Source organism: Lepidothrix coronata, unplaced genomic scaffold (assembly GCF_001604755.1).
Source record: "Lepidothrix coronata isolate B3197 unplaced genomic scaffold, Lepidothrix_coronata-1.0 Scaffold308, whole genome shotgun sequence".
In the NCBI taxonomy this organism is placed as follows: Eukaryota; Metazoa; Chordata; class Aves; order Passeriformes; family Pipridae; genus Lepidothrix; species Lepidothrix coronata.
The window spans coordinates 497,560-512,110 of NW_016690488.1; the positions used below are offsets into that span (position 1 = coordinate 497,560).

General features: G+C 42.7%; 2 protein-coding genes across 10 annotated transcripts in view; both read right to left on the reverse strand.

The window, feature by feature from the left end:
• Positions 1-2,713, reverse strand: part of FASN (fatty acid synthase) — a 43,472-nt gene extending 40,759 nt beyond the window's left edge. Inside the window, exon 1 of the mRNA XM_017837647.1 lies at positions 2,566-2,713. The gene's annotated coding sequence lies outside the window, so the exon portion shown is untranslated. The remainder of the gene's footprint in view (positions 1-2,565) is intronic.
• Positions 2,714-6,008: 3,295 nt separating this feature from the next.
• CCDC57 (coiled-coil domain containing 57) overlaps positions 6,009-14,551 on the reverse strand; it is a 39,089-nt gene continuing 30,546 nt past the window's right edge. For all 9 annotated transcript variants that reach the window (XM_017837688.1, XM_017837689.1, XM_017837690.1 and 6 more), the window contains 3 exons: positions 14,286-14,408; positions 13,704-13,926; positions 6,009-6,693 (listed from right to left, as the gene is read on the reverse strand). In XM_017837688.1, coding sequence (XP_017693177.1) covers positions 6,470-6,693; positions 13,704-13,926; positions 14,286-14,408 — 570 coding nt within the window. In that variant the 3' untranslated portion in view covers positions 6,009-6,469. The remainder of the gene's footprint in view (positions 6,694-13,703; positions 13,927-14,285; positions 14,409-14,551) is intronic.

Here is a 14,551-nt window from a genome sequence, read left to right on the forward strand (position 1 = left end):
TAAGCTACCATCTCACTGGATTTACACAATCTTTTTTAGCAATTATATTGTGTTGCTGACTCATTCAGTTTGTGACTGGTAATAACTAACAATCCCTTTTGGTATTACTGACTAGTAACAACTTTCATCACTTTATACCTGTGCTCTGGTCTACCTCCCACATTAGCCATTTGACAAGGTTGGTTTGTTTACTGGTGTCAGTTCCTTTCTCCAATCATGTTATACCTTCCTAACCTGGTTCTCTATGTATTGGATAACTATTGGCATCATGTTATCATAATACTATTATCAAAGCTACTCTTAAGTTGAAATACTGTTCTCTATTGCATTTAAAACATTTGGTTTTCAGACCCTTCCTAATTCAGCACCAAAATATCAATCAAAAAAAGTATTAATCAGGGTTTTCCACCGTGCCTGGCAGCTATACAACTTTTTAATAATAATTTTATCTACTGTTTCCCTACAGAAATAACTGTGTGACCATTAAGTTTGCAAGCTTATAACGAAAATGAGAACAAAAGACAAAGAAAATAAAAAAAGTGAAGGTAAAATCTAATTTCTTCCTGCTCATACCTGACTTGCCAACCACCAAAGAGAACCTATTCTGCTGTAACTTGTTCACGTAGGATTTGGTGAGGAAAGGAAGGGGAGAGGAAGGGAAGAAACAGCTTTTTGCAAAGAAACAACAAATAAACCCCTGATGCACACAGTTCCTTTTTCTAAACAGGAGCACAATATTTATTTCACTGTTATTTCGATGGCTGTCATCACGGTGGGATAGAATCCTTAAAGCCAGCTCAAGTACTGTTTCTAGACAGTCCAAATCTTCCTCTTTTTTGGAGCTCCCATTATTGTAAAATGAAACACTCATGACTCCTTCACAGCTTTCTTCAGCACAGATATTGACAAAAGGATTGCTTGCTTTGTTTCTCAGTATGATTACATCATAACCCTGGTTTCCTCATCTCTATAATTTCTAAAATTTGTAATAAAAACTGTCCTTACATAGGAACATTACAGCTCTTTACAAGTGAAGAAACCCTTCTCAAAATAGAGGCAAACACAGTTTGGTTTTCATTTTTTGAAAGCATTTGGCTACTATCACTCTGTGTGCTACAGCGTCAATTCAACGAAGACCTTTCAAACGTCTCTTTCTGTTTCAATGCTGTATTTGTCCTGTCGACCACAAGACAAATGAAAACTGGTAGTGTGCATTCATATTTAAAATGCTACTACTTAGTGGGAAACACAATATGGTTCAAAGCTGTTACTGGAGAAAAGTTAATTTTGCTTATACAATCAACACAGCTTGGTTGATTCCCAAGCATGATGGGGAATCATTTAAACAAAAATGATTTGTTTAAAAATCTTAGTCCCACGTCTGCAAAACATCTGTTCATAACTGCCCTCATCCTCCGAATTCACCTATTAAATGCAGCCTCTCACAATGTTCTGTTATTTTCACTTTGTTTCAAGAAGGGTAGAGGCTTCAGGAAAAGGTGTTCTTGTGGCTTGAGGTTTTTTTCTCCCGTTTTTTAAGACAAGACACGCTCCCAACGGTGGTCTGATGGAGTATGCAAGTTAAGTTACACAGCCTTAATACCACCTGTTTATATTTAAGCATCCAAAAACAACTTTGCTAGGAAAATATGCATTCAGTATCTCAAAGGGCCCTATGACAGGAAGGAATGTGGAATAAAAACCAAACAGGTGCAAAAACAGCAGAAGAGAAAAGACGATCATCACGTTCCTGACAGAATCACATCATCAAATCCATACCGCTGTATGATCATCGAGTTATTTCGTGTGGGTGGCTGGTTTAAAACGAAGTGGTAAAAAATAGTTTAGCATTATCCGCGGCACCTTTTTTGCGATAGATTCCCAGTACCTACTGACGAGTGTCCTTTCGCAATACCGAACGCCGACCTCCTCCCGTGCGAGCGAGCTCAGCCTGCCACGGCCGAGCCTTCGCGGAGAACGAAGCGCCGCCGCCGCGCGGCCCGTGCAGCCCCGACGCCCGCTCGGGGCAGTGCCGGGCTGGGGCTGCGGCAGCGCGGGGCCGGGGCGGCCCAGCCCCGCGGCAGGCGCGGCCCCTCGCGCTGCCGCCGGGCGCGCACGAGGGCTGCGGGGCTCGGCTGCGTCCCCGATCCCGCCCGGCCCGGCGGCGAAGGGTCGCGGCGGTGGCGGCGGCACGGTCCCCGCCCGCCGCCAAGATGGCCGAGCGCCAGCCCCACAATGCAGCCACCTCGCCGGGCGGGCGGAGCGGGAGGCTGCAGCGCGGTACCGGCCACTGAGCCGGGGGACTCCCCTCGGCACGGCCGCGCTGGGTCCCGAGAAAGCGGCCGGCAGCAACAGGGCGCGGCGACCCTGGGGCGGGAAACGGAACCTTCCGGTCGCGCGGACCGAGCCCGCGGACCCCAGCCGAGCCCGCGGACCCTCATCGCCCGCCCGGCGTCGGGGGCAAGATGGAGCCTTCCCGGCGCACCCGCCGGGCGCGGCGGCCCGCGGAGGCGGGAGCAGAGGCTGCCGCTTTCCCGACCGCACCGCCGACCGTCCCGCCAGTACCTGCACAGGGGCGGAAGGCTTCGTGTCGGTAAGACTCTGGCGTCAGCTCAGCGCAGGGTCGGGATGCTGCGGGGCGGGCTCTGCGGGCGGACGCTGCGGCGGCCGGTGCCGAGCTGCGCACGGCCGATACTCCGCGCTCTCCTCACTGTCTCCCTCTAGCTCCCACCGCTATTTAAGCAGTCGCCACCTCCGGCGGCCACGCCACATGGGCTGACAGTTTACTCCTCGCCGCAGTCCAATGAGAGCCGGGGCAGGGCCGCCCCGAGTCGGACCCGGGGTGATGCCAACCCCTGCCCGCCGGAGTCGCTCCACGGGAGGAGGGGGCCCTGACCAGTTCTCGGGTCGGACACAGGCGGGTCCCCGTGCCCACGGCACCGGGCCAAGCTGTCGCGCCCCGCCCCGCACACTGGAGGCCGTGGAAGGCTGGGCGCTGCGGGGGTGCCTGGCTTCGGGCCGGGCTGGCCGGGGGCGAGGCAGCGCCGACCCACCGTAGGCGCGGAGCTCTTCGTGTCCCTCTCCCACCTCCCCGCGGGTGTGCACACTGTGGGGGGGGGTACGGCCGCGCCGGCACCGTGGCTCGGCGACTGATGCGGAGGCTCGGCGGGCGCCGGTCCAAGCGCGGCCGGATCGCGCAGCGCCCGCACAAAGGGACGCGGGGCCGGACGCGCAATCTCGGGCCGGCACCCAATGCGGGGGCGGGGACGCGGGGGCGGGGGCGCGGCCCTGCCAATCGCGGCGCCCGCGCGGCGTTGCTATAGGCGATAAGGCGATGTGGTGACGGCGGAGGGGCGTTCGGGGCCGCCGGCAGAGCGAGCAGCGCCCGCTGCTCTCCGGCGGCGGCGGTCGTTCACCCCAGCGGAGCGCGGTGCCGGGGTTACCACAGGGCAGCCGGCACGCCGGCCAGGGATGCTCTGCCCCGTGCCCGGGACCGCCGCGCGGCCCTCACTGGCGGCAGCAGAGCGGGTCCGGAGGCGGCGGGCGTGCCAGGGGCTCCCTCCTCGCCGTGCCCCGGTACGCCCCTCTTCCACCGGCGGAACGGGGCGGATCTCTCGGCTTGCAGACACCTTTCATCCACTTCCCCAGTAACTTACACACCTTCAATTAAAGCCAAAGAGTCAACGAATTTCAGTTTTCTTCTTTATTGCCTACGACTCCAACACAAAAATATCCTTCCTGCCTTTCGGTCAGCAAACACGGGCCCGAGCGCCGAGACGCCGAAAGCCCCCACCTCACCCCTGGTCCCGGGGAGACCCGGCTCCGGGCACAGGCCCCGCTCCCAGTGGCGCCTGCGCTGCCACTTGGCAATACAGCTCCATTCCGACCTTCTCGGGGCAGACCTTTTGCCTTTATCCATATATTCCTCAGCATAACAGTTTTTTAGCCCTTCGATAAGAAAAATCAATAATTTACTCTTTTACCTTTTCAGTACTCTATGACCAGCCTGAATTCTCTTTTTTGTAGGCACTCATTTCTTTGTATCCACAGTAGTACCTTGTTTCCACTCTTCTCATCTGGTTCTTAAGAATCAATGCCCAATTTATTAAATATTTTGATCATAATATATGAGAGTTTTCCTGCTGTATTCAGTACACCCTTAGCACAACCTCCCCATGCAGGATCCAAGCAATACGGTCATGTTATTTATTATTATGCATACTTTGTTAATTTTCACCATACAGGGTATGTTCTTACAGTTACTCTGAAACAAACGTACAGTGATTTAACTGCTTTTTTTTTCCTATCACAAGTAAAATAAAATTAAACACCCAAGAGCTATCATCTTCACTTACCTACAGTTGACTTAAGGAAACCTGTTTCTCAGGGAAACTGAATATATTAAAGCTGCATTTCTGGCAAGAGGTCTGCATGACCAGGCATGCCAGGTGACTTACTGGGGTCAGGGGAAGGGGGACACACCACCAACCACAAAAAAACCACAAAAAAAAAGAAAAAAAACCACTCAGAAAACCCTCAAACAAGCAAACAAACAAAAAAACCCATAAAAACCTGCATAGAAACCTATACAAAAGCATTTCTGAAGTCTGCAGCCCATGAGCTTATATCCATGATGTAAGGAATAAAGAGTAGTGTTTTCCAGGCTTACATGCAGTGTTACAAAGATTAAGGAACAAACTGCTCTTTTACACTGCTTTTAACACCTGTAAATGCACAGAATCTCATACAACTGAACTATTGTGCATCTCCACAGTTATGGAAATAAAAATAATTTTTCAGGCTAATCTACAGCTATTAAAAACTTCAGAATTTACACAATGAGTTCTAGAAATAACCAGTGAGTGCTTTAACTGGTGTGATCAGGGCCAAAATTCCTGTACTTGTTAGAAACCACTATGCTTTGAGCTACAGAAAGAGCTTATTCAGGGCCTGGTTCAAGGGAATGCATCATGTCGTTCTGGCTCATGAACAATGTTGAATCTAATGACAGGATTTTCGAGTAACAAAAAGATTTAGAAAGACGCTCACAAGGTCTCTCAGGCCTCATATTGGCTTGGTAACATCTCATGAAATTTACTGCAGATTTAGCATCTGATCATAATATCACAGCACCTTTGCACTAAAGCAAAACATTTTCAGCAGGTACTAGTAAACAATTATTCAAATTCTCAAACTGATTTCTACCACTTTGTCAGATGCCGATGAGAGCACCTGTTTGCAAGAGTACCAGAGAAGCATTTCTAAAAAGAAAAGCGCTACAGAAAAAAAAGACATTCATGGGTAAGAGGCTCTCTTCCTGTTTAGATTTTATGTGTTTAGCAGCAACTGAGAAGTATTATTCACTTCAGTGATACCACTCACAGACTCAAAGAATCTCTTACGTTGGAAGGTACCTCGTGAGATTACCTAGTCCAAGCCCTCAGCTCCAGGGTCATCTGGAACAGGCTGTCCAGGACCACATCTAGTTGGGTTTTGATTATCTCCATAGACAGAGACTCCATAAAAAAAGTTTTTTATTGAATTCTTCAAGTGTATTTCCTTTACGTAAAGTTCATCACTGTAATATCCCAAGACTGTAGCAAATGTGGATAGAGCCTTCCCAAATCTTCGTTCGCGAAGCCTCGCCATGAAATATCCCAAGACAGCTCAGCATTACGGAAATGTTACAAAAATACATTCATTACTTGTTTCAATGTCCTGGTGTGTTCATTGCTACAGAGATATCCTTTCTTACATCCCAACTAACTCAAGTTTCTTTTAGTTTTATGTTTTAAGACTTATATCTTACAGTGCGTCTGGTATGATTCCGAGGGTATGATTCTAACTCATTAGCAGTGTTTTTCACTGCTTTAATGTCCATGCAATCTCATGTCAAGGAAAAATATAATTACTAGTGTGACAATAGAGATTTAATTTTATACTCTCATTATGTCTGAACAAGTGGAAGGAGCTACAGAATATGAGAAACAATACAGACTCAGGTGTAATCTTTTCAACCCCTTTACTTTCAAGTAGAAAGATAGCTGCACAGGATTAACGGTTGCATTGTTAATTAGAAGAAAACAAGTAGGTTGAGGCATCCCACTGCTAAGCTTAAATCACATCTACAGTTTCTCAACAAAAAATTTGCTAAAGACCTGGAAGCCCTGCCTGAAGGCACAAGGCTTTACCTATGTGTTAACTGGGCATTTCTAAATCCATGATGCAAGCAAAATTTAACACATATAATTAAAAGAAATCAGTATTAACAGTGAAGACTGTAATCTCATAATGTACACACATTAACCCTTTATTTCAGGGGGCACTGTGTGAAACGGGGTATTTGTTCTCCCTTCTGGCTGCAAATAACTCAACATACAAAAATGAAGCAAATATTTAGATCTGATTTAGAGACTTCAAAGTAAATTAATAGCAACTGTGGATCTGGAACCTGCTGCCAACATAGAAATCAGTCTTTAATATTATAGTTGCGGATTTTTGCCATGTTAGAAGAGATTTTTGGTTTTAATGGATGAGCACAAGATAAATTCCTGGATTTTAACTTCTGCTGAACTTCTAGCCTTGTTCCTCTGACTGTCAAATCTCCAGCTGGCACTTCAAATTTATCCTTGGCTTTGACATTTTGCTGAGATTCTTCAGATTGCTTGGTTGAATGTATAACTTCCAATTCCACTGCTCAAAAAAATACAGAAAAATACTTTGTAGTTATGTTTGTATTTAATTATGAGACTGGATAGATGAAGAGAACTGGTTTACTCTTTTCCTCTAAATACAGCTGCGATAGTGCTGTATTGTGACAATCTTATATTAACAGAATCACTTCTGTACATAGGAGGCCCAGAACTGTCCATTAAGGTGTGCTCTACTGATGGTGTAACACATCAGCATCTCCTGCTCAATCCTCGCTCCGTCTGTAGCTGTTCATCTCCATTAGCATCAGACTGCTTAAGAGAGGAAGACAGCTGGGAGGTTGGTGTGACTGTTGAAGTTAAGCACTACCTATCTGTTCAGCTGTTTCTAAACATCACATTTTACAAGTTTACCCTTCTCTCCATTGTGAGAGAATATGTTTGGGTATGCATGATACAAAAGGCTCAGAGGCAATTCTGTTGGCTTGACAAAGCTGCACTATTACCATTACCTTTTGGGGCTTTTTTTTGATCTTCTCTCACAGAGGAAGGCATTTACTGTGGAAATCTTTGATTTTGTTGTCTAAAATATCTTGTCTGTAATAGAGAGAACTAACTCAAAAAGTAGTATCTTTGGATGGGAAGCAGTGGGACTGGTCCTAATATCAGCCAGAGTCCATCCTGCAGCTTCTCACATAATTCTCTGAAAACCATTATGTCCAACTAACTGAACTTTAGTCTTGTCACAGGTTTCATTAGGTAAGATAAGTGTAACTGGTCAAAGTATTCACTATAAGCTATAGGTAATATTTACAGGTGTTTGGCTCCAGCCACTTAGTCCTTATTTTTCAAGGCACTAAGACGTCACATTTTCTATGAAAAGCCAAAGCAGACGGGAGGAGTAGTCATAATATATTTGGGATAACACACACTACAGCATTCTGTACCAGTTTAAATTATGAGCACCACAGGCTGCAGTCCCAGAGACTATTCAATCACAGAGCAAAATAAAAGGCACACAAACGGACAAAGAAAAGTTATTAGTAGGGGAAGGTAAATTTTCAAAGTCAACTGGACATGGTGAAAAGTCCAAACAAAATTTAACATGGAAGAAAATAAAAAATATTCCTGAATTCTGGAATGAATTGATCTATTGAAGGTTTATAGCTCTATGCAAAGCATGACACTGTGGCTAGTGTCAAAACATGACATTTTTCAAAATAATTTTTATATTCAGGCTTAGCTTGAACCAGCTGTTCACTCATGTGTGTCATCTCTGCATGGAGTCAGCTTAGTGGCATTTGTTATCACAGGTGGCAAAGACTCAGTGGGCTCTTGCACTGTGGATGTGAAATCCTGTTGTCCAGCTTGCCACCTAGTGGCTTCCTACAGATGTAGAAGGTATGGAAGAGCATGCTTGAACTCATGAAGATCTTTGAGTGTATTTTTCTACCTGGAAAATGGACTTTATTCATTATAGTACCTCTACCACATCTGGCAGATAATAATGCAGAATTTCACAACATAAACCATTTAGAACAGTACAGGCAACTGTGTCTGAAAGGTACTGCTTCAAGGATTATCTTCTTGAACAGGAACAACAGCAGAATGATATTACCTAGCACTTGTGATCTAAATAACAGCAATGAGCAAATCCATAAATAGCACACACTTACTGCTTACAGACAGTCTGTTTTTTTAAATATTCACTCAGTTTTCAAGGGTGTTTTGTATTCAATAAAGGGGATGATTTTCAGAAGTTAATGTGGGACGCCCTAATCCTGTAAATCCAAAGGCAAAGTAACCATCCACCAATGCATCACATACATCCCTTCCTCTGAAGACTTCTGTATGCTTGTCTCCTGTCATTCATAGAGAAACTACAGTTGTAACTAGTAAAGGCTAATTTAGGTGTTTGGAACAACAACACAGGACACGAGTATTCTATAAGGCTATTTTAAAAAGTTTTGAACTGCCAAAAATGTGTGCTAATGTACGGTTATTTCCAAAAATGGAAAAAGATGAAGAATCAATACCCCAGAATGAGAAATACTACTTAAAGTGAAACATCCTAAGAGAATACTGAATAAAGACCTTACTGTATTGCTGGTTCTGCTCGGGACTGTTCACATCTGTGAGGGACCCTGAATAAGATCAGCATGAATATGCACTGTACAGTAAAATTTGAATGCAGTAGCTTGGTTTTCACACCAATGAAAAAACACACCTAATTTACAAGCCTGAAACTTACTTTCAGAAGTGACCTTGGCAACCAGAGCTAGCAAGATCATAGTTAAGCACCTAACCTGCTTTTGGAAATGGAACTAAATGTTTAGTGTATTGAAATGCTTAACATCTTTTCAATTTGATGTGTGTTAACTTTGGTCAGAAATTAATATTCACAGAACTTTTTTCTCAGGATGAAAGAGATATATATAGACATGTTCTATGAGCAAACTGAAATTTCCCCAGACGGAAAATTTCATTTAACAAATTTGTCACTAGATATTTGCTTATGGCTAACAGTGTTTCTGAAAGAAACACCAACTCAAACAAGTTCCTATTCAGGAGAAGAACATGTAAGTGAAGAAAATGTAACTAGGAGATTAGTTAATATTTGTGAAACACTTCAAAGATGAAGTTTTATGTAACGCAGAAAAGAGATCATGAGTCTGTCTCTGATTGGAGCCGGAATGAAGCCAGAGCCAGAGCACTCTTTCTGTTTGTTAATATTTCACCAGATTCTTTCTCTGGCCAGCTTTTTACCCCCATGGATTGCTCTTAGAACTGTCAATGATGTCAAAGCTGTTGAAATTCTGTCTAGTGTGGAAACACTTAAGATAACTTTTGATCCATAAAGTGTGGCATTTCAGACCACAGAGCTTTGCAAGTAACAATGAGAATTATAGCAGAAGAAACTCCCCTAAGCTCAAGTAGCAAACCAGAAAAGTTACTTTGCCTCAAAGCAGCTCATTCCTATTCTTTGTTAGGCTACAATGTAAACGCCAATTAGTAAACCCAGGACACATACTGAGTACCTGTGGAGGTGGGGTTTCTCAAAATGTAGAGTGGGACATGAAAATACAAAGTTTCATCTACCCCAAACGTGTATAAATCCAGTGTCTAATGAGAACACAGCTTGCCTTACGCCCTTATTCCCTCTGCACTGACCCCAGCCTCTGCTGACCCCACGAGATACAGCTGATACTGATCTGTTCACACGGTACCACACAGGGCCCTTCACAGTACTGGCTTTATGCTAAATGCAGTCTTAGAGTTGAACTTTAATAGGTGATGTTTGCTTTTTTTTCCCCAAAAAACTAGTGTCTCCAACAGCAAATAATAACTTTATTAAGCTAAATTACTCAAAGAAAATCAATTTCAGTTTTCTAAATGTTTTACAAAGCTTCCCCTCCTCCTGCCTAACAGTTACTCTGAAATCTAAAAAGGTCCAAAAGCCCACTGGTGAATGGAGAAAACTTGCAGCAGACATACATCACCTGATCACCTGGCTGTACATGTGTGCCATGATTTTCAGAGGAAAGCAGACAACTAATCTGATAAGCAACTTTCCTTTGAGGGTGGTTTGTCATTGGCATTCAAGACACGCATGATGTGGATCACCAACCAAAATCTTTCACCTGCTCTCAGCCTCTGGCATAGAGTATTTAAAAAGGAAAGAAATACAGAAGCATATTTCTTACTAGTACAGCCTATGTATCTTATGGAGCCTTTTGTTATCATCATGGCTTGTACCTGTCTACCTCTGTAGCAGGTTCTTTTAATAATATGGAACATTCGGCAGGAACCTATGTTCCTTCTAAATACCTGCTCTCTAGTTATCTACAGAATTAACATATAAGCTATTAAATCCATTTCATTTCTACAATATAAACTGAAAATTAGCAAGTAGAGTAAAGAGAGAGAAAATTAAAATATCTCATAGCCTTTTGACTTGCTTGGAAGTTTATACAAGTTCTGAATTTGATGGTGAAATGAATAAAGTCTATAACAGTATACTTCAGTAATTCAGTATTAAGATGTAGTCATTAACACTTCAAAACACACTGAGCATTGAGTCATTGCATTATGTCATATGCTGGAAACAGAGCAAATCGCAGGGCTTACTTGACATGCCAACCATTTTGAGTGCCAATAGGATGTTCCGTACATGAAAAAAATGAATCAAACTGTGTAACAGGTTCAGAAAAATAATTTTCGTGCTACAGTTCTCTGTTTCACCAGAAATGTCCCTAAAACATAGCTATTGATATAATAAATTTGGACAGAGTGAACTTGGAAGTGGTGGATTCTCCATCCCTGGAGGTTTTTAAGATGAGACTGGATGTGGCACTTAGGGCCATAGTCTGGGAACCACAGCGGTAGTGGATCAAGGTTTGGACTTGATGATCTCAGAGGTCCCTTCCAACTCGTCTGATTCTATGATTCTATGAAATCATTCTTGTTACTGAGCTTCCAAGTCTCTGTGTGTGTCACTTGTACCTGAAAGCCCAGTTCCGAGTCACTTTATCTTAATGACAGTTCTGTCTAACCATGTGTTTGATGAATGTACTAAATTCAAGTGAGTGGAATTAAACAGGAAAGATTGAATTAATTTTCCATAGCTCAGGCATGAAAAATAATGCAAGCCTCAACTAAAAATCAGAACTTGAAAATTTTGTATATTTTGCTTCTAAGGGGATGTTCTTCCAAAAGGAAACATTTTGCTTTCACAATCTTGTTTTCTGAAATGCAGAATTCACTTTAGTAGAATTAAGGACACCTTTTGGTTGGTTTCCTGGAGGAGAAAGCTAGGCAGCAAAAAAGAGCATTTAAAAATCTTATTCTTGCAATGTAGCATTTCAGGGCCTGCACGTTTGAATTAGAAGTTCCACTCTGGGGTTCTTCAGATAAATCTGGTTGCAGAGATAAAATTAAAAGTTGTTCTCAGGAAAATATCAGCCCTTACTGATGTTTCACTTGTTTCACATTGGCAGTACTACCTTTCCCTTTTGCTATTCTCTAGATCCCCAAAAATCTACATTAAGTTTTGCAACAGTGGCTGGAAATTTCTAGACATTAAGAAACTGATGTCCTTGTAAGGCTGCCAGAGCTGTTGCATCACACATACAACAGCATGAAACTGCATGGCACTATCAGTAATGTTTCAAAGACATCCTTTTGCTTATCCTGTCAATATAGGCCTGACCTGAAATAACTCTTCCTATTTCAGTCCCAGCTTCACAAAAAAAGCACATGAATCATGACTGTCAGCACTATGTCCATTCCAGTCCTACAGGTCTATCAATGGACATTACTTTGTCCCTGCAATGGACTGCTCTTGTGAGTAAATACACTTATAATCCACTTCTCATTTTGAAAGCCCTTTAAAATATTATTTTTTCTTGTGAGCTGCTAAAGATGCTTCATTGCATCCATATACTGACTTAAAAGTAGATGTAACACAGGCTGGAAAGCACTTCTGGGTGAAATGTCACAGTGCTTATCACTCCCTGCTCAGAATATCTTGACACAACTTGTGTTCATTGCCTCTTTTCACTGTGCACCTCTAAGACTCTTTTTCTGTCTTCTCCAAAATCCCTCTCTGGGTAGTTAAAAAGCAGCAATAACACCACTCACTGACTCTTTTCACGCTCAACAACCCAGCTCTCTCAGCCTCTTCTCATGCAGCGTGTTCCTGTGCCCCAGCAATTTACTGACTCTGCTCTGGACTCCAGTTTGTCAATCCTTTGTACCAGAGGGTTCAAAGCTGGACGCTGTCTCCAGATGTGGCCTCACAAGTATCAAACAGAAGTGAACAAATCCCTTAGCTCACTGGTTGCATTCTTGTTCCTGCAGTCTGATATGTGGTTAATGGCACATGAGTATCCATGTAACGGTAACAGGTCATTGCCAAGATAAAGCTCATTTGAAAAGGCTAAATGGCTGTCATATTATTCCACAGATGCTGTCAGATTTCAGGAATAATGATGATCACCTTTACTTGGAACATTCTGGAGAAATGTTTGTCTGTCTACTTATAAAGACCTTTAATAAAGAAGAGTCTACAATCTCTCTAGGGAACACAGTCCGCTATTAGCCATCCTGCTGTTAGCCATCCCTGAAGTTTGTAAGTCTGTTACTTTTTGTCCAATCCACAGCAGGTGTTAGAACAGTTTCCCAAAGTTTTGCCGATGAAGGATTACTCCATGAACAGGCCAACAGTTTGGGAGATGTAATATTAATCTGCAATACACTGCTCAACATAATAGCTACCATTAAAAAGTTCCTTTACAATTTGCCTGTTAAGAACTACACTTTACTGCACACATCTTACAAATGGTGCTCTTGCTAAATATTCCAAGAACATGGTGCTTTTTGTAGACGTATAACACTGATTAATGTTCAGTCTATGACCTAGGTTTTACCTTTGCCTCTCATCCTAACCCTGACACTGTCTCACATATAAGAATATGTGTCTGCTTTTATTTTTTTCTCTTCCAACTTGTTGCACTGGACTATAAAACTCTAGTGAATATCAATACCTAGTTCATTTTGTGCCCACAGCATATACCACATTATGCCCGTGATGTCACTTTTGGCTTTTAGGTCTTAGCACATTAAGAAGTATCGTAGCAATTAACCTGCTACAAAAATAACAATTAAGCAATGATTTGACAAATTACAATTTGATCTAACAGTTACTAAGCAACACATAGAGTGTGCAGTTCTAAAACAGACACTTTCATATCTGCCCCAGCTAAGTTTTAGACTATGTCAAAACAGAATTTGCAATTTCCAGGAGTACTTAATAAAAGTATTTGCAACAATGGCATTAAAACCAAAGAGCTTTATAGATGTTCCTCTTAATTCTTACTTCTGATGGCAACAGTGGAATTCCCTTCAAGTAACTCATTCAGATTCTGATGATAGGACTGTAACAACAGCAGCAGTCAAGTAAAATAATTAGTGGAAGGGGACAGAATTCCACTGCCGTACTTCCACTCTTCAAGAAGAGTCAAATACTGTGACTACTTTACAAAGCAGGCTTACCTTGGTTGCTGTTCTTTTGAGGACTGAGAATAGAAAGGCTTGATCCCATTTCTAAAGTTTGCCAAACACCTTGACAGAATTTATATGCTCTAGATGAAGAAAGCTGGACCTGCTGGACTTGACTAGGACTCTGCCTGAGCGGCTGACTTTGAACAGTCTTTGAGGATGCATTTGCCTTTTGTTGCTCTGGCCCATGATTTTCAATAGAGAAATCTAGCTGAACCTGTTCAAATTCAAAGATAATCTTACAGAAATACATACTTTTCACATCAAAGACATCTGAAAATTGGTTAAATTTCATAGTGGCATCTTGGACTTGGAAAGATACAAGGTTTCAGCAAGAGGCAAGACAAAAGAAAACTGTTATTTTTACTTTTGAAAGGTTGTACAAGATTAATTACAACATCATGACAGTGATTGAGAAACCCTAGTTTATCTAGTGTTAACAAATGCTATTTTGTACAGGAAAAATTCGTAATTTAAAAAATACATTGATTTTTAAGTCTTCCAGGAGATGTTGAGCAATTCAAATTGAAAAGTCCAACTTAAGGTGATTACACTGATGATAAAACTGCACTGTACCTCAGAGGATGGCAATTCTATTTCTTCCCCACAGTTGCTTGGAGCTTCTTCTTCCTTTAAGCCAGGGCAGGCAACTAGAGAAGAGAACCTCGAGGGATGCTGTTGCCTTGCATATTGCAGCTTCTAATATGAAATATTACATTTACACAAATAACTCATGGTCTCTAAAAATAATACATTTATAGCTCAGTTTGCTGTTACACTGCTAGATTTAAAATAATCAAAATAAGGAACATAAAAAATTATGTTCCCTCCAGATCAACAGG